Source organism: Prinia subflava, chromosome 11, assembly GCF_021018805.1.
Source record: "Prinia subflava isolate CZ2003 ecotype Zambia chromosome 11, Cam_Psub_1.2, whole genome shotgun sequence".
Taxonomy (NCBI): Eukaryota; Metazoa; Chordata; class Aves; order Passeriformes; family Cisticolidae; genus Prinia; species Prinia subflava.
Window position 1 is genome coordinate 18,723,948 of NC_086257.1, and position 21,266 is coordinate 18,745,213.

Here is a 21,266-nt window from a genome sequence, read left to right on the forward strand (position 1 = left end):
GAAGGTTTGTTGAGTACAATAAACAGAAAAGCAGTTAATATAGTAAGAGGACTCTGTCACATCTATATCATCAGCAGTCACAGGTGGATAAAATCTGATTAAAGAGCCAATTTTTCACTTTGAGATCTGGAGAGAATTTTTGGACTAAAAAAAAAAATCAGAAGGAAATCCTTTCAAATCTGCCTTTCATTTCAGGGCCAGCATGCTGTAGGTATTAGTACAGCAGAAACACTTTTAACAATTTAAGCCGGATTGTCATGAACTTTAAAAGCAAGTTTTCTATCTAAGCAATTTTTCCTAATTTAGGGTAAATTTATGTGTTTACATTGCACTCACTGATGTAAAGGCAATGCAGATATACCAAAGCTGGCTGTAAATCACAGCCAGGCTGGATACTGCCCCCCATCCAGCAGAGATACCAGGAGTTTGGAGTAGATAAATGCCTACATACTTATGCAGATTCTGAAACACCTTTTGGAACTTCCAGTGAGCTACGTGAAACTAAAATACTACTGGTATCTGAAAAAAAAAAGATTTCAATTACCTAAGATGGTCAGGTGTAATGGGAAGCACAACAGACCTAACAGTAGTGATGGAAAACACAGGCTTGAAAGTGTTTAGGCAAGTAGCTGTCTTCAGAATATTCCACCTGATCAAACCCACTCTCAGATACTCTGAGCATAAATAGAAGCAATCTCAGAAGCACCAAACAGAGCTTATAAAGAGGTACAAACACAGTGCTTATCATTAAAAATAGGGCAAAAATAGCTAGGAAGTTTGTTTCTAGTTACAGCAGAAATACTGTAACAAAGTCATTCTTTTAATACCTAGATGAAAATAAGGGGAGGAGTAATCAGCATTGCAGACTGATTTTTCTGTACAGCACTGCCACAGGTACTACAGGCAGGCAAAACACAATAGGTATATTTAATAAGGACTTTACAATCTAGTCATAAAGAGCTGGGGGAAAACCATAGTCTAGAAAAATCCCACTTATGTGATTGCTTAGCTTTACTCATTTACTAATAATTCACTGTCAAACTAGAGGATTTTCCTGAGGGGTATTCCAGCAAGTAATTCAGTATTTTGACTAATGATTTGGCTAAAAGAATAGGAGGCATATTACTTAAATTTGCAGAGGACATAAATCTAGAAAAAGCTGAGGAGAATAAGACAGGATGTGCTCAAAATTTAAAAACATCTAGATAAAGGGGAGAAATGGTTTTGAAGAAGCAGCGTACAAGTGGTTAAGTACAGCATCAAAATTCTAAAGTTAGGTAGGACTAATCAATCACAAAAAACACAGCGGCTAAGAAAATGATTCAGTAATATCACCAGAAGTAACAATCTCAAGTTTAACACTACTCAACAGTATCCTGGTGTTGTAACACCACACAGAGAGATGTAGAAGCAGAATTACTGCATGTAACACACATGAAGAATTTCTTCTGGTGCTTGTCCACTTTGAGTCATTGCTAAAGTAAACCAGTCTAAGAGAAGTAACAGAAAAGATGATCAAGATCTAGAAAACCCAACTTGTATGACAAGGTTTAAAGAACTGGCATTGCTTACTCTTTTAGAAAAGAGAAAATTACAGGAAGTTGCAATAATTTTCTTAAAATTTGTACAGGCCAGCTACAAAGGAAAATGGAATATATTCTTCTTCACATCGATTTTGTCTAAAAGGGCATAAACTTCATCAATGCATGTTTAAATAAGGTCAGTAGTAAAAAATCAGATAGGAATTTAGTTAAAAACTGGAGCTGATTTTTTGTGGGTTTGCAAACTTTCCACATTTAAAGACTTTCAATACATTTGTGCTACACTGCAATCACAGCAACTGCAGGACCAGTGTATCCCTGGAGGTTCTAAACCTTCTACAAAACCTTTTCCCACTTCACAAATGAGGAATGGTCGGGTTACAAGTCTGCAGCACTTGTGTAGATGAGGCCCCAATCCATGCACTGTTCCAGTGGAGTCAGTGAAAGGTTTGTGTTGGCCTCAGCAGACCCACACTGGGATCCAAACTCAGGAAAGCTTTGGAGCAATGGCCATTTGTCCATTGACATGTAGCTCTCTGGGGATCTGCAATCAGGTGCCTGGTGAAAGTGGAAAGACATGCTTTCTGCTCTTTACTTTGTCTACACTGATCCTTTCTGTGTGAGGATCATTTTTGTGTGGAGAACAGCATCACTACATATCCAAACCAGCTCCTCTGCAGACAAAGAAAAGCTGCTGTGCCAGGAACTGGCTGTGTGGCTGGGCAAACAACAGTAACTGTGGTGCTAAGAAACACAGCCAGGGTAAAGGCAGGACAGACCTGCTGGGAGGCAATTTCCTGTTGGTATTATTGGATAATTTGATGTGGATGATGGGTTACTCCATGGCCAGGGCTTGTATCCTCTCTCAGTGGCTGCACATTGCAGCACCAGCTCCTGCTGAGCTCATTACAAGTGGGGAGGGTGAGCTCAATGCAAACCCACTCAGAGCTCACCTTTCCTAAAGAAGTCACAATTTCTCCACAGCACTTGTTCCAGATATGGGCAGGAGAGTACAGAATGAGTATAAACTAAACCACAAGAACTTTCACCTTCACATGAGGAGGAACTTCACACTGAGGGTGCAGAGTACTGGGACGGGCTGCACAGGGAGGGCAGTGAGTCTCCCTCTCTGGAGACATCCCAAACCCACCTGGACATGTTCCTGTGTCACCTGCTTCAGGTGTTCAGGGGTTGGACTGGATAACCTCCAGAGGTCCCTTCCAAGCAATATTCTGAGATTCTGTGAAGCAGCAGCCTTGCTCCAACACGTGCCACCACCAGCAGGAGAGGTGACCAGCACAGAGCTGGACTGCTGCCCCAGTTACCCTACACATCAAACTGGGGCAACAAGGGACATGCAACACACAAAACAGGGCCACAACAACAGAAACTGCAACTGAAACAGGACTGGGAGTTTGTAATTACACTGGTTACAATCTGTAATAATGTGATATTATTCTTCATTCTGCTGACAAGTTCTGAGCTGGTGTTTACTAACAGATACAGAGCTACAGGTGAATAAAACTAGTGTGACTCCAACATAATGAAGAATTATACTGTTAGTATCCTACTCACACCATCTACAATCTAATTGCCATTTGTTACTGTGGCTGGTAGTTTCTACATTGAGTCTTTTTAATTAAACCTTGTATATGCATCATTAGCAAAACTTTTAGCTTTTTAAAATTAATTTTGGATTGTGTCTTGTTCAAATTCATTATTCATTAAAGCATGTAAAGAATCTCAAAAACCTTCTTTATATGTATTCCCTAAACATATATAAACACATTAGCATAGGAAAAGAATGTGTAAATACACATAATATAATTAGCACTTTCACTAATGCGTGGTTGTACCTTTCATACCTTACAACTGCCACTAGAAAACAAAGTATAAAGTGTAATTAGAATCTGTCAGAACTAACAATATTACAAATTCTAATTGTATGTTATTGATAAAGTTTAACACTATTAATATATTAATTTTGACAGGTTTTTGCAACCTCACTTGAGTCTATAAGGCAGGTTATTTTCAGCAGTTAATTTTTAATCAGCTCCGTGTTTTCACAAATTAGGCCAATTATTCTCAGTTAGCAGAAAATAGCATTAACAAAAATATTCATTAATGATAATGTTCGTAAAGATCTATTTCTCAATAAAATATAGGCACAAGGCATAAATGAACCCAAAGAGTTTCCATGTATGCAGATTACTTATCTCCATGGTTACATGAGCTGATAGACTGATGTTTTATACAACGTATATGCACCAAAACATTAATCTGTTATTGAACAAAGCAGCAAATCTGTGTCTTTATGACCAAACATGCTATTGTTGGATATTGGCAACACAATGTGTTGTCACACATGAGAAACCCCCAGAGATTCAGAGGGATCTGAGCAGCACCCTTGAGTGAGGGATGCACAAACCTGCTGGGCTTCAGGGGCACAAGTTCCCCAAATTGACCCCTCCAAGTCCCCAATGTTACAAACTCATCCCCCTCAATCTGCATTTAAAAACTCTTCCATGGGAAACTTTGTTGCACACAACACATGGAGGATATTCTCACTTTTCTACATGAAGTGTGCAGGCCTGTTTATCAGGGCAAGAATTTTCTAATAAAAATCGTGACTCACCCTTGCCATGAGGTTTCTTGGGGTGGAAATCACAGACCCTGCCATTCCAATCCCTGTTAATGAAGAATGTTAGGATGAGTGTTGTTAACTTGGAATCGATATAAATGGTCTTGTGCAGTTTCACAGTCAGTGATTTAAGAGTATTTTTTAAAGTTTGCAGGATGACATCAATATCAGTAAGGTTTAAAGGAATGAAATATCCACCACCTCCCAGGGGTAGCTAAGTGTCAGGGTTTTGTCAGGTAGCTGCCAGCTTCTCCAAAATCATTCTGTGCACTTTGTATTTCTGAGAATGTCCCTGCACTCTCATTACTGTCTTCAGGCTTCCCAATAGCCCCAGTTACCCCAGCAAAATATTCAAAAACAAAACCTGAGCATTTATTTGTAAAATGAAGGATTTTTATTTGACTTCCTTCAAATTTCCCCTGGTAATTTAATATTAATTAAAATCTGCTGAGCCATATGGTGACTTTTCTTTTTCTTAACAAACATTATGACTTTCATATTTTCTACCATGATTTTTTTCCATTTTTGCCATAACAAACAACAAAGCTTAGCGAGATCATAGCACACAGGCATCACTGGCTTCAAATATTAATGCAGCCACAGAGACAGACCAAAAGGGACCACAAAAGAAAAATGTTTTCAAAGCATTTTAAGCAAATGAACCTTGTGTGATTATCTATGCCCTGTAACAAAACAGATTTTCACATTCACAAAACAGATTTTCACATTCACAAACAGAGCAGAGTCAGAGAAAATCATGGATCCTGGCACTCACCTGTTTCTAAGCTGTAAAGAACTTGCCTTTATATGTACGGTACAGAATTACATTAATGCTTTCTGTGCCACGCAGTACTGGATTTTTTAAATTGCAGTATAACTGAGCAATAAAGATCATACATTGAATCCAGATTAGGACTAGGTGGAGAGAGAAACAATCTCTCTGCAGCTTCTTCTTGTGAAGAATGAGAGCAAAGGCAGAGTCTACACCTGTGGCAGCAGAGCACTTGTGAGTGTGGCTTGGGCTGAACCACATTTTGGTTTTTTAAAGAAAAGCTCCTCAAGCAGGAGCTGCTGCCAGCCCCTCTGTCCCTGCACACATCTCCCTCAGCTCTGCTCTGCCAGCGTTCTCCCTGACCAGTGACAAGCGATTTAGTCCCTGCTAAGGGAAAAGGCAAAAGCTGGATCTATCTGGCTTTACTGGCTCTCTCAAATCCTGCCAAAATGTGACATCAGGATGCCATCACATCAACAAATTGTGCAACAAATGCACCCGCTGCAGATGCATTAGGGAAAATGGCTGTGACACACTGCACTGTTAATCTCTGGCGTTTGGATCTTGACAAATTCTGCCAATGTTTGTCCCTCACAAGTAACATAGCATGAATAACCATTGCTAAATTAACAACTCTTCTACTATAAGTGTGATTTTCATACCCCGTAAGAAAAATGTAAATCACGATGCATATACTTAGGTTTAGAAAAAGGAGATATTGCTACACTCTGGCATTGACAAATTTCCTCCAGTTTTCCCCTTGAGAAAAATACAAGAGCCTCAGATTTAAAACAGCAATAACAATAAAAAAACAGTAAGAAAAAGATATTTTCAAGTGCCTTAGAAACATTCAGCCACTATAGAAAACGTGCACACTGACACAGGAATGGACACTGGATCTACTGTAGTCAGAGTGAAAAATTACACCTCCAAGATTACTAAAAGCTAAAGAGTCTAATAAATCTCAACAAACAGCAAAGACATCAGGGCTCCAAGTATAAACAGGACTTTTTTTTTTTTTTCACTTAGATCTAAACATAAATTGAGCACAAAGCCAGTCAAATATTTACATCTGAAAAATCTGTTGTCCATATTTTGTATTTTAAGTGAAACCAAGGTCATTCAAGTCTGATATTTTCACCTAAGTGCAGTCACCCGTTGTGAAGTTTTACAGTGATATATGTTTAACATGTATGAACAATCCCAAAGATGTATTTTAAGCTCATCAGCTCTTAATTGAGATTTTCAAAGCGGCTTAAGGGATTTAGACAAAAAATATTCATTTCTTATTTCCTTTTATCACCAATACATGGCTAAACTCCTCGGCTGCTCGGAAAATCTCAGTGAGCTGGATATGTATTCACTGGATGTAAGAGAACTGTCATGTTTGCTATCTATCTAAAAGATAAAACTCTTAAGCCTAAGTGAAAAAAATAATTGGATAGATTTTGCTTATGCCATCACTGAAGACTTTACAAACTCATGTTCTGCAAAAATCCTTTTTTTTTTTAGCTGAATAGGAGCACTTCAAAAAGGCTTTTTTAGTCAGCTGAAATGAGAGCTCTGATGATACAAATGTGCTGCTTTCAGGAATAAGAAATCTCTTTTGCATTGCTCTAGTACAGGAGTGTGCTTAAGGTTGGATTGCTCTGGTCTATCAAAAGCATCACAAAGTTTTGTGTAGTTTAATAGTGAAACTAGAGAGTTCAGTGCCAAGAAATTACACAATCTAGCAGATTCAAGGCGCTGGAGGTTTTCTGTGCTACTGAATATAGAAACACTGGGTAGGACAGAAATTTACGATGAAATTGAAGCAGCTGCTCCTTTTAGCAGATTGGGAGTTTCAGGTTTGAGGTGGCGAAGTGGAGAAAAAAGCTGGATCCAAGATGATGCAGGTGTCTCCTGCAGGATTTAGCCAGGCCTGTTGTGCCAGTTTGCAAGGTCAGAATTCTGCACGTACGGGCCAGTGCCAGATTTTTGCCTATTTAAGTGTCTTTGGCAAGCGTTGAAAAACGCTACTAAGCGACACTCCCAAGCCAGAACAAGAGTCTCCTGATATTTTCTGGGAATCACAACAGATCACGTCCGCTCCTCATACGCAGAGCACAAGGTAGGGCCCGGCCCGGTCCTTTTGCGAAACCCGGTTAATCGCGGCGGGGATCGCGGCTGCCGCTCCCGCTCCGCGGGCAGCGACCATTGCCGGGATGCGCTCCCTGCGAGCCCGCTCCGCTCCACGCGGGGAGGCCAAACCCGCGGAGGCTCCGGGGCCACATCCAGCTTGTGCCGAGCCCCGGCTCCGGGACGCTCCGGTTTTTGGCGTTATGTTTAGGAGGGCTTTTTTTTCTCGGGTTGTTTTGATTTTTTTTTTTTCTTATAATGTCTGCAGCGGGAGCCGCCAGCCCCGGCGGGCGCTGGGGCCGGGGGAGCGCGGCTCCAGTGGGACCCGGCGGCTCCGCCCGCGGCCGCGGGGCTCCGCGCCTTCCCTGGATGCTGCGCGCTCCCCCTGCGGAGGGAAGGAGGGAGGGGAGAAGGGAGGAGAGAAGGAAGGAGGAGGAGGGAAGGGGGGCGGGAAGGAGGCCGGGGCTGCCGGCGGGAGGCGGGGGAGGGCGGCCGGGGCCGGGGCCGCCAGGCCGGGGCGGCTGCAGCGGGACGAGGCGCGGCGCGGGCGGGCGGGCGAGGCCCGGCAACAGCGGCGGCCCCGCTGCGCTCCGCCCCGCGGCTCTCCCCGCCCGGCCGCCCCGCAGCCCTGCCCGGGTCCGCCCGCCTGCCCAGCACCCCCGGGCAGCGGCTCCTGGGCAGCGCCAGCACCGCCTGGCAGGGGGAAACAGAGGCAGCGAGGCAAGAGGAGGGCAAACAGCTCTGGGTGACTGAAACCGGTACAGGAGCTGCCAGGACAAACGGAGCTTTAGCCAAAAATAGCTCGTTCAGGGTTAGGCTTTTTTTTTTCCTTTTTTTTCTTTTTTTTTTTTTTTTTCCCTTTTTTTTTTTTTTTTTCCTCTCCTGTAGCGGAGCGGCCGGGAGCGGTGCCCCCCGCGCAGACCCGCCGGCCCGAGGGGCAGCCCGGCAGCCCGGCACGATGTACCAGGGACACATGCAGGTAAGCGGCCGCGGGCGGCTCCGGGGGCTCCGGCGGGCTCCGCCGAAACGCGGCTCTGGGAAGTTGCGGTGGGTCGAGCGGAGGGGAGATGCCATCCTGGGACAGGGCAACAAGTGACCTGGTGCGCCGTGACCGCGGCACCCCGGCTCGGGGGCAAAGGGAGCGGCGCGCCTGGGGCTGGCGCTGCTCACCGGGGGAGAGAGGATGGCAAAGGGGTTCTGTCAACTTTGTAACTAGGTGAAGTTCTCTGTGTATTTTTCCATGTATGACGCCTGCTTGTTCAAACAGATTCAAGGGAGTATTCCAGGGCAAACATTGTTATGGCATGCTTTAAGTGACACATGTCTCCTGCCATCCTCTTGATGCATCTCTTCCTGTATGTCAAGTGAAGGGCAAACAATAAGGGAAAAGACAGAGCACTTGCTTTGCAAAATCTGCAAAGGTTTCACACCACACTCAAACTGTCGATTTGCTCAGTGTGTTGCGTTTAAAGGTGATGGATTTCTATTCTTCCCTCCCGACACGGGATGAGGATTGATTTTGCTAAGCCAGGGAATGACTTTGTAGAATGAATTCAAACACTTGGCAAAGAGACTCGAAGATTTTAGGCAGAAATCTTGTCTCATAATCCTAATGATTGCCTTGGCAGAATACCCCCCTCCCTGATAAAAACATTCTACTGCCTTGGACCTGATGGCTTTAACCTTGACTCCCGCTCTCCTTCACATGGCTCTTCTTTGGAAAGCCAAGTCTGCTTTGAAGGAAGTATCAAAGTGGAGTAAAGGTTTACATTGGTTTTCCAGATTCATCCCAATCTGGCTTGGTGTTCAGTGCCAGAATCAGATGCTTTTATCACACACAGTGGCCCCAGCCTTGTGTGTGGTGCTGTCAGCAGTGAGGCTGTTCAGAGAGGAGCTGCAGCCTCGGGAGTGCGAGCTGACCACTTCTGTTTGGTGTGGCTGCACAGCACCTAGACACTGACTGAATAGATATAGGGGACAGCACAGCACCTAAACACTGCCTGAATGGTGACAGGGGACAGCACAGCACCTAGACACTGACTGAATGGTGACAGGGGACAGCAGAGCACCTAAACACTGCCTGAATGGTGACAGGGGACAGCACAGCACCTAAACACTGCCTGAATGGTCACAGGGGACAGCAGAGCACCTAAACACTGCCTGAATGGTGACAGGGGACAGCACAGCTCCTAAACACTGACTGAATGTCGACAGGGGACAGCACAGCACCTAAACACTGCCTGAATGGTGATAGGGGACAGCACAGCACCTAAACACTGACTGAATGTCCACAGGGGACAGCACAGCACCTAAACACTGCCTGAATGGTGATAGGGGACAGCACAGCACCTAAACACTGGCTGAATGGTGACAGGGGACAGCACAGCATCTAAACACTGCCTGAATGGTGACAGGGGACAGCACAGCACCTAAACACTGACTGAATGGTGGTGGGGGACAGCACAGCACCTAAACACTGCCTGAATGGTGGTGGGGGACAGCACAGCATCTAAACACTGACTGAATGGTGGTGGGGGACAGCACAGCACCTAAACACTGGCTGAATGGTGACAGGGGACAGCACAGCATCTAAACACTGACTGAATGGTGGTGGGGGACAGCACAGCACCTAAACACTGACTGAATGGTGGTGGGGGACAGCACAGCACCTAAACACTGACTGAATGGTGGTGGGGGACAGCACAGCACCTAAACACTGACTGAATGGTGGTGGGGGACAGCACAGCACCTAAACACTGGCTGAATGGTGACAGGGGACAGCACAGCATCTAAACACTGACTGAATGGTGACAGGGGACAGCACAGCATCTAAACACTGACTGAATGGTGACAGGGGACAGCACAGCATCTAAACACTGACTGAATGGTGACAGGGGACAGCACAGCACCTAAACACTGGCTGAATGGTGACAGGGGACAGCACAGCATCTAAACACTGACTGAATGGTGACAGGGGACAGCACAGCATCTAAACACTGACTGAATGGTGACAGGGGACAGCACAGCACCTAAACACTGGCTGAATGGTGACAGGGGACAGCACAGCATCTAAACACTGACTGAATGGTGGTGGGGGACAGCACAGCACCTAGACACTGACTGAATGGTGGTGGGGGACAGCACAGCATCTAAACACTGACTGAATGGTGGTGGGGGACAGCAGGCAGTGTCAGAGCTGGAGCTGTGCACGATGCAGACGAGTTAAGAGTTCTCTGATTCAGCACTGCCTTCCAGAACTGAATGATACCAGTTACCCTTTCCTGTTTGTGTTATCTGGTTGCAGCAGGGATAAATAATGTGTCATAATACTGCTCCTAATAGGGGAGCAAACAGGTTTTGACAAGAGATGTAATCAGTGGAGGGAGTGTGCGTATTACCGTTTATTTCTGATAATAAGGTTAAAACACAAAGCCAATCCTATAAATAATGCTACTGGATGGGACGTTGCCAAATAGGTATTTACATCCTTAAGAAAGCAGAAGTTCTTTGCTGTGAGTTACATCTTGCAAGATTTCAACAGACGTAGTGCTTTATAAAAGGAAATCTAATGGAATCTTGAGGTGTCTCACAGCATTATAAATTTTCTGAGTCATTAAAAGATTGAAATCAAACTTGCAAGAGGAAATAAGGTCAAAACATGCAAATATGTTGTGACTGCTGTACTTTATTTTTTTTTCTTTCAAAATACTTTTATTTTTCTAGCTCAGATATAATAAAATTCTAACCAAATTCTCTTAAAAGTCTTGCTGAAGTAAAAATACTATTCCTGTTGAGTACACTTGTCATTTTTAAAAACAAAAGCCCACCTCAGTTCATCATCCAAACTTTTGAATATATTTTTGTCCTAACAGGAAGCGTTAATGAGCTTCAGATAACATCTGCAAAGCTTAAAGCCTTAGGAGAGATTTTCATGTTTAGTATATCCTTAATTAGAGCCTTTAGGTGAGTCAGGCAAAGACAATAAGAAGCTAATTTCTTTGCAATGAAATGATCTACTGTAATGTTGATTAAACCATGTTGGAACATAAACTAAGTTACCATACAAATACATTATCCAACCTCATGCTCAGAAAAATGTCGGCACATTTTAAGCATTATAGATCCTTTCTTAGTATCCGAGACTTCTAAGACTTTTACTAATTTAGGAAGAATAATTTGCAATTACCTGTTAATATAAAATAAGGTGAACCATAAACCCATCATAATCTGGGCAGATCAAGTCAGACACATAAGTCAGTTACCCTGGACTCCTAAGCAAAAATAATCTCATTTTTCAAGCACTGAGCCCTTAATAAAACTTACACTTCTTGAAGAGAAGGTGGGGCGTTTAGCTGGGTAAACTCCACTACCTGGGTACATCTAAATACAAAATGATGGGCCAATATATAATGCTTGATCCTAGACTCTTTAAAGCAATCGCTCTTCTGAAATTAACAGGATCAAATGTAGGATCTGATTTTAGAATTCCAGTCATCATTTCCCTTTTTCCTACTGTTCTGCTCTCAGTTATAAAAGTAAAATCTGCCGAATTAATTCCATAGTCCACTTATTTTAGAAGGTGTTTGCAGAACATGTTTCACCAATAACCTGCTGTAACTCAGCTGCTTCTTGGAATGCTCTAAAAGGGGAGAACCTTAACAACGGTAACAAGGTAATAAGCATAATTACAGAGATTGGGAATTCACTTATCTTGGAGAGGCATCAATCATTAGCAGCTCCAGTGGGGAATTTCTCACTAAGCTCAGCAAATTTTGCGAGTGTAGATGAAATATACTTTGCATTTAAGCTCTGCTGAAGTCCAGCGCCAAAAGTACTTTACCACGCCAGGCTATAATGTGTGTATCTCTTCTAATGTTTTGTTTATAGTACAGATTAGGTTTGTTGGTTGTTTTTTTGGTTGTTTTTTTTCCAAAAGCCAAAAAATCACTTCGTTTGTTCCAAGGACTTAGGTTTAGATATTCTTTTTACTGGTTTCTAAGTGAAGCCTTACAACACCGAAAGACTAGAGAGGTCCTAGGCTACAATTCCAAAGGCAATTTAAAACATCTAAAAGGAAGGTGTATCCTGCCTTCCCGTTTCCAGGCGCCTTTCTGTAGGATTTGCTTTTGTGATCACTTGTGCACTACATGCTTTCGGGTAGAACACCAGGAGAGAGGTGAAGTGGCCTTGCAGAGAGCCAGCAGCACACCCAGAGGAGTCCAGTGCCACGGGAGCTCTTTCACAGCTCTCCCACCATCCCAAGGAGCTCCAGCGTTGGATTTCTCCGTGTTTACCGCGCGGTTGGGTTTGCGCGGTGACGGCGCCGAGCAGAGCAGGGACTGCCGTGGGTGCTGGGGCATCAGCTGCCCCTCCTGAGCCTGGGGCTGAGGCTTCTGCAGGAGAAAGGAACTCCAGATGAGGTGCACGGGTTGTTTGTCCACAAATGTACAACCTCGGTTATGTAAGGAGTCCTGTTTAATTCAGTAGATGTGGGCTCTGACAGGACGGAACCTGACGGATGCAGGAGCACACCCTGGGATTCTCAGATAAGGCAGAAGAGCCAAGTCTAAGTGCTGAATTGTACAGGTGAAAGAGATTATTTGTCTCTCAGGATCATGTGTGCAATCCTGTGTGCTGAATTGAATCCTAAGTGCTGAATTGTACAGGTGAAAGAGAGTGTTTTTCTCTCAGGATCATGTGTGCAATCCTGTGTGTGCTGTTCTCCATCCCCAATGAAACAGTAGCAGACCAGATGGAAGCAGAACACAAGCTGAGTTCAACCCCCAATCACTGCTCTAAAATTGCTGTCATTTTAACAACCAACTATAAGATGTCTTAAAGTTTTTACAGTATATTATAGACCTGGTACCAGTCCTCCTGTTGACTTTTATGAAAGTTCTATAAATGAACGGGGGGCAAATTTCAGTCACAGAATGGGATTTGCACAGCATTTGGCTTCCTATGAAATTCAAAATAAATGCTCTCAAAACTGTTTGCCCTGATGCTGTATTTAGTCAGCCTTCCCCAGCACAAATGCTTGAACAGAAGACGTGCTTTGCCAAATGTTGGCATGGGATTTTATATATGGCAGTGTTATGTTTCGAGATGGCTTAATTTAGACAAAGCAGAAATCTTGACCACACAGGGCTATCAGAGTTCTTCTGGCAGTTTTTTTGCAGGAGCAGGCTTGTTAGTTATGATGCCTTGGCAAAGTTCCAGATCAGGTAGTTTGTCTCGTAAACTTTTAATTGCATAGGCAATCAGCTTCATGCCCTTAATTCTTGTGTTGTGATATTTAACATTGTACCGTTGGCATTTCCTATTTACATGAAATGATCCATATTAATGATTCACATTTAATTACGATTTCAGTTGTCGAACACACACCTGTATGATCATAGTGGCTCTACAAAAAAATAAGTATGGGTACATGAAAATTCTTGCAAGATGGAACCTCAAGGGCTTCACATGTTTTAGTGGGCCTGAAAAGCATTGCTAAATATTTTATAAAAGGCATTTTTGCACTGATTTCTCAACATATAAGACACAGCTAACTCACTGAAGAAAGGGAAGCAGAACAGTCTCAATATTAACTGCAACAGCAAGTCCCATTTTCGTTTACTTGAAAACATGTTAAAAATAATGTCGGTTACACGGCTACCTAAAATAAATAAACCCCAAGCTATTAAACAGTTGTGAATAGGAAAAAAAGTAATGTGCATTTTTACGTTAATAAAATGACCCACAAAGAATATGCACAATGTAAAATTGAATTCAATGCTAAATTGAATCTCTGCTCAGCTGTTAATACCAACATGAACTTAATAACTTTAAGCTACAAAATTTTAAAAATCTGGACACATGGCTGGAATCCTAACTGATCTCTAGTGGTGTCTATGAATCATAACTCCTAGGCTAGGTAAAATTACATTATGATAAACTGATAATATTTTATTATTGGAACCCCTTTCTAAAAGTACTCACAATGCTAGGGCAGTCTTTATGGTGGTATGTTTTCCATTTTGCCTTGATATTTTCCAGTGTTTCAGTAGCAGCTCTACCAAGTTTTGAACAGCAGATTATGAACTGCTTGTAAATTGAAAAAATGTAAAACTAATGATCTCACTTTCATAGAATGAAGTTCATTGAAAGAAAGTAGATGATAAATTGCATTTGGCGAAGGCACAGACTGAAACTGTAAAAATTGTGAGCGTTTGCAATGCTGGTAGAGAGAAGCGATCCTTGAAGCTATTGAGCACTTTTACAAGAGCCTAGTAGAAAATCTTGCAAAGGCTCAGAAATTCTTGGCTCATGCTGTATTTTTACTGGATGTAAATTAGGAAGAAATTTTACTAAGTAACTAAGGATCCACCCCTCTATTCTGGAATTAAATTAATTCAAAACTTAGAAAAACAACAGTGCCTAGCATAGTCGCTGTCATATATTAATAAAAATGTTACTCTAAACCCAGTATATAACTTTCATCAAAGAGGCACTGTTTACTGAGGAACCATGCTGTACTTTATTTTTTTAATATATCACTGTTGTCACAATTTACTATGCAAAGGAGGAGGATAAAAAGTTGGGATAAAGTGCACCAGCTGTGTCAGGATGAATTGTCCAAATAGAACAAGGGGCTTGAAAGGATGGAAAAAATAATTCATACAGAAATTTAGACTTTAGGAAGTGCAGTCTCATAACTCAGCTGTAGAATATTTTGTAATTTATAATAATCATGTTTCTAAGCAAGCTTTAAGAAAAGGATGTTGATATACAAACCAGGTCCACTTAAAAAAATCTATCCAGCTTAATTTGCTACTCTTTTTGCAAATGTTGACAATGAAAAAGTTAAAAGCATTGCAATAGTGCTTAGAATTAATCTATCCAGCACTCCAAGTACATACTAGTTGTTTGTATCACAGAATCTAATTTTGCACAGTCTGTTTCAGTGACATGGCATGTAAACTAGGAGGTGACTTTCTGTAGCTGTAGATTTTCATCATTTTCCAGTAATATTTCTAATAAAAAATGCCTAAGGATCATAAAGACCAAATTCAGCAAATTTTTCTGCCAGGTTAGAATTATTATAAACAGAGTAATATTTCATTGCTCTGCTCTCAAGCTTTTGAAGTTCTGAGTCATTGGTACATGAGTTTTACTTCCAGTGGTTTATTTGCATATAAATAAAGTAAATTCTAAAATATCAAGTAAGTGAAACTCATTATACGTAATGAAAAAAAAATAAAAATCCATGTGTCATCAGTTTACCCATGCCCAGAAATACAAATCACAACCCAAAGCTTAATCTTAGCCCTTGTATGTGATTTTCCCAAAGTTTGCACAATTATCAGCATTACTGCAGTTCCTCCCAAATAACCATTTTGTTCCAAATTTCTGTAGGTTGGCACAGTAGATGTAAGCATTAAATTTTCTTCCTCTGCTTCTCCATTGCCTATCAGGCCACTCACATTTGCCACCGTTGCTCCTCTCTCTGCCCTGTTTGTTCATTTTCCCCTCCCTGCAGGAGCTGGAAGGTTTTCATGAAGTGTTTTGCCTCCTGCCACATTTGTGCTGTGTTTTCCTTCCTGCTGCCCACAGCCAGCTCCCCCAGGCTGTCCCCTCCCAGCAGCTCTTGGTCACAAAATAAAAGTGTTCCACAGCCAAGCTCTGCTCACCAGCAGGAGGAGGTGAGCTGATGGTGGAAAATTTGGTCACCAGCAGAGCTCCCTGTTTCTCAAACTGGGTGAGGATTGGGGGACTGCCATGAAAAGGGATGTAGCCAGCTGTAAAAAAACCCAGAATTTTGTCTACAATGTTTGCAGCATAGACCTGTCCCCATAAACTCATTTTCTCACATGCTTCTCTTTTGGCAATCCCTACAGGGAAAGAGCCACACTAAAATATTTGTGAGTTTCTCTGTAAAACATGGACCACTCAACTCTTCATGTTCACTTGTCCTAGAGCAGTCCACTGTCTTCTGGTAACATGTTCATTTCATATAATTTCCTTTTTTACACCTCTTATCCCAAAATGGATGTTGAATACAAGTTACCAATACTTTTGGGCAGCATTTTGCAATAAAATATGCATTTAGAACAAAAGAACATCTATGCATTTAGAACAACTACAAAAGCATGTGTGATAAGGAAAGTACTGTGCAATGAACTCAGACAAATTACCTTTCTTGATCACATTATGACTTTGTTTGCTGTTATGAGATGCATAAAAGAAATTCACGTGGTCTTGTCCACCAACATTTAAAAATGAGACCTTCAGAATTATTTTGACATGCATTTACTATCAATCATTTGGCTTTATAGACTTTAACAGTTTTCAAAAGCTGAGGAAACAAACTTTAAAATTTGCCTCACCAACATTAGAGCCAGCTGTATCTTAACCTTTATATCAGTGAATCTAATTTAAATTTACACTCTTGTTAAAAACACGCCTTTTTCAAGCCTTTTTCACGTTATTTTCTGACTTCCCAAGGTCAGCTACTGTGTCAAGTAGTGAATACAGCATTTCCTGGATAGGGGCAGGAAAGCTGCATTTTCAAATTCAGCATTTTGTGACTAGTAGGTGTATCAATAAAAGGTCCGGGAACTTTTATTCACTGGTAATTAAAAATCAGTTGAGGGTAAATACTTGCCCGTTTAAGCCTAGCCTGAAATGCAGAAATATTGTTGTCTGTAAATAATGCTGAATATTAGAGTTTAACTTCATAGAATTTCCTGTGGTCAATTCTGCTAATATTAATGTAGGAATAAATAAAGACTATAATAAATAGAAGCTTTTTTAGTATTTCTGAGTATTATATAGAACTGAGAGTAAACATCACATTTTGATATGCTAGTAAGCTGTCAGAACCTCTTAAAATCTGAAAAAAAAATCATATTTTAAACAAAAGAACAGGTTCATATTATTTATGCTAGGTAGGAGACGGCCTTAGTCCTCAGTATGGCCTTGGACACCATTGTCATGGGAGTAAGGACAGAAATGTGACAGAAATGATTAATGAAATAAAAAATACAGCTTGACATGTGTCTCATCAAAGTGACAGGTTATTTCTGCTGTCATTCATGGAAGTTTAACAAGGAATATAATTTTCCAGTTGCAGGCTTGAGATGTAGATGACATCTTTCATCTTTTGCTATTTGTTGTCTAATGCTCCTTTTAAGAACCAGGACAATTTTAAGAAGGCTTTTAAAAAGAAACACAAGAAAGAATGTTAGATAAAAGAAAGGGAGAAAATAAGAATGTACGACAGAGAAAACAATGCAAAAGTATGGAAACTAGGAGGTGAGTGCTGGTTTTGTTCTGAACAGTAGAAAACATTGTTGATATTACCACTCTACCCAATCCAGGTAATGCACACAACATGGCAAGTTATATACAGCTGGAAGAGATTCATAGGATTGCCTGAACCTGTGCAAACAAAAGAAATCATAATTATTAGAAGACAGCTAGATACTACATGGAAATAGTGAAAGAACAGTAATCTGTGTAACACTCACAAAAAAGGATTACATGCTGTTCAGGAAAGATAAAAAACCAAAGGTGCTGTTGGTGTTAAGGATCTGGACCCAGAGAAAATGAGCAAAAAAAAAATTTAAGAAGCTTCAAACCTAATATTTTCAATTGTTAAATTCTTGAGTCTGTCTTAACACAGAGTATGGAGAACACCCGGGGAATGGAGATAGCTCCTCACAGGCAGAAGGAAAAAGTACAAGTTGCCTAAAGTAAAGCTTATTTAGATCTTAAAAATATGTTAAAGTGTATTAAAACAATCATTGGGAGGTTTTTTTGTTATGTCAGGAAAAAAGGGGAGGAGAAGCAAAACATACTCAAAGTGGCATCTGTATTATGGATAACCTAATTTATGGTGCAAAACAAAAATGTTTAAGAGGTTATGAATTCTTCAGCTATTACAAATGTGTTATATTAAATTGTAGACTTGGTAGAAAATACGTTACAGTCTAGTTATGAAAGTGAACAGAACAGAAAAGATACCAGATTTAAGATAAGGTGAGAAAAATGGAAAGTCAGCTAACAGCCCAGATACCCATATGGCTATCTGTAATCTTCAAGGTTTTAGGGGAGAGACTAGAAGAAAAACTAAATAAGCCTAAACAAAAAAAAAAAAAAAAAAAGGCTAAAAATAAATCCTATTTGAATTTATCAGAAAAACAATGTCAAACTGACTCGACAGCATTTTCTGTTATCATAACTGGAGTTTTAGGCAAGGGAGGTATAACTGACTTGATCTGTATGATCTTTGGTAAGCATTTGTTAGGGTGTTACGAAAGAAATTGTTATTGAAGCTGGAGAAAGTAAAGAATAGCAGTAAATCTGTAAAGAAGGCAGGAAACTCATTCATGGGGAAATGAAAAATAGATAACTAAAGGAAGGACTGTCAGCCTGAGGAAAGTTTAATAGGGAAGGTTTTTGTGGATCACTGTTGGAAGTGGTTGCTTCTGATGCTTCATCCATAAATGTACCAGAAACAGGAAGATGGTGACTGCATTTGTTGATTACTCAGTGCTGGAAAACATCGTCAATATTGGGCAACATTCAGTCCTGCTGAGCTTCAGTCACTGTACAGAGGGACCTGTACTCCAACAATAAAATCACAATTTCATTTGACACTACAGAATAGTGCTGATCATCAATAACAAGAAGCCAACCCTAAGCCATGGACTATCATTTAGAGATTACTGAGAAGAATGACTTGCACATACAAAATGACTGTAAGTTGTCGATAAAATACATCCATAAAAAAGACAGATGCAGATCTAGTTTTAGAAGAGTTCTTTCCAGAATAGTCAGGAAAATATCAGTGCCAGTTGACAATGCCAGTAGCAGATTTTCAGTTGAGAATCTTGTACAGAAGAGAGAGGCATGGAAACAGGTCCAAAGAAGGATGATCAAGGAGAAGGGAAATTCTATTTTACAAGAAGAAACCAAAAGATTTTGGCTTATTTCATTGAGCAGAATGACAGCTCAGCAGGACCATAATCACAGCATGTAAATGCATCAGGGAGATAAACACCAGATATGGAAAAACCTAAATTAGCTAAGAACAAAACTGGCACAGAAACAAATGGATATTAACCAGCTGTGAATAAATTTAGGTTGGAAATTAGAAGAAAGTTTCTGATCGTTAGAGCAATCAAGACTTCCAGTAGCCTTCCAACTGCAATAGTGAAAGCAAAAAAATTAATTACTTTAAAGATGAAACACAATCAGTTGCTGGGAGATTTGGTAGGGCATGCTGCCTACGATACCAGAAGATTTTGCCTCAGTACCCCAGGAACAGCACCTTCCTTGTCTTAACACAATCACAGAGTGGTTCAGGGGGAGAGGACCATGGTGGATCACCTGGCCCAAGGTCCCTGCTGCAGCAGGGACATCTCAGAGCCACACTGCAGGATTGTGTCCAGATGGTTCTGGGGTGTCTCCAGTGAGGGACACTCCACAGCCTCTCTGGGCAGTCTGTTCCAGTGCACAGGAAAGTTCTTTCTCATGTTCAGGTGGAACTTTCTGTGCATCAGTTTCTGCCCGTTGCCTCCTGTTTTATTGTTTGGCACCACCAAGAAGAGCCTGGTCCATCCTCTTGACCCTCTCCCTTTAGATATTTATACAAATGGACAGGGTCCCCTCTCAGTCACCCCTTTCAAGTCGTTTTCAGGAGCCTTTCAGAAATTGCCTTCTCAAATTTCTGTGACTTCAGCAGAAACAAACCCTGACTCTGGTTCAGAAAGACCAAAATGCTCAACTTCAGGAAGTCAAAAGTCTTCCTGTTACAGCTGTGGAGGGTTTGACTGTCTTCACAGCTTGAGCAACCTCCTGCTGAGAGACCCACACAGGCAGTGACAAATTAGTGCCACTTTGCCAAGTCCAAAACATCATTTTGAGTAGAGCTGAGCTCTAAAGTTTGAATATTCTCTCTGCCAGCTTTCTTATCAAGTCTCCCACTCAGCTGAACTCATGTTTTTGCTTCATCTAAAACCTTTACAATCAGAGGAAATGTATTTCTCCCATACAGCTCAACTCAGTGGTTCGTGTTAGAGGCATTGAAGCCTTTTTCCATCTCGTATTCATGTTCCTGCAAGTGGGCACTGAGGGCTGGAAATCACCAGCTGTGTCAACATTGTGTAGCAGGAAGCTTAAATGTATTTCAATAATAACCAAATTTTGTGTCCATGAGGATATAAACTAGAAAACATCAGAACCAGCAGGAATATTTTCCCTGACGTTGGCTGAGCCAGGACTAAGCTCCTTTTTCTGTACTGCCACCAGCTCACTTTTTTCTCCTGAGCTCCAGAAACAAATATATTGGTTATTATTTAGAGCATATGGTCTTAAATAAGAACACTCAGTTTTCTGTTTTGCAGTCCTAGTCAGGAAAAACTACTGAATTCACTTTGAACTGTTCTTTTGGAAGGGATCACAAAGGCACATCTTGGAGTCAGTGCTCCGTCCATGTAACGAGTCAGAAAATTATTTCTGGATTGATTCAGGCTCATAAAAGTAGCTCAGGATCTGATTTCTGGAGTCGCTGTCCCACCTCATATCTGTGATTTGCATCCCACAATGTGTCAGGGAGACAGATGTCCCTGAACACTCCATCACAGTCTGATAACATCGGTACAGCCTTGCAGCTCTTGGTCATTATCAGTTCTGTGCTGTGTGCACTGAGCATCACTCTGCCACTCAGAATTTCAAGACTCACACCAGCAAAAGAGTTTCCAAAAGAGTTTCTGGATATTGGTTAGACAGAGATATGCAAAAGCATATCACTAAATTTACGGAGCAGAGGATTAAGTATTTTTTCTTGCCATTACACAAAAAAGGAATGTTGGTTTATTTCCAAAGTATTTTATAGTTGCCAAAGAGAAGTCAAATTTCACTGCCTTTTTCTCAAGCAGTTCCTGACAAATACCAGAAATAAAAATTCAAATAAAACTCCAAATAATTAGCTCAGACTCATTAATCATCACAGAAAATTTGTATATTCAGGTTGTTGCATATAGATTCTGTATATTTGCTAGGCACCAAGGAAGGCAATTTAATGTGAATTTACATGCAAGTATTTACTATTCCTTCATGCACACAAACATGCTGGAGTTCCATCCTGTGTGTCATTTGCAGAATTAGGGAATAGATGTTACTGATGTGGCCAACCAGACATGAT

General features: G+C 41.3%; 1 protein-coding gene across 1 annotated transcript in view; it reads left to right on the forward strand.

The window, feature by feature from the left end:
- The first annotated feature begins 7,562 nt into the window (after positions 1 to 7,562).
- Positions 7,563 to 21,266, forward strand: part of PEX5L (peroxisomal biogenesis factor 5 like) — a 101,639-nt gene continuing 87,935 nt past the window's right edge. The window contains exon 1 of the mRNA XM_063408593.1: positions 7,563 to 8,051. Coding sequence (XP_063264663.1) covers positions 8,031 to 8,051 — 21 coding nt within the window. The 5' untranslated portion in view covers positions 7,563 to 8,030. The remainder of the gene's footprint in view (positions 8,052 to 21,266) is intronic.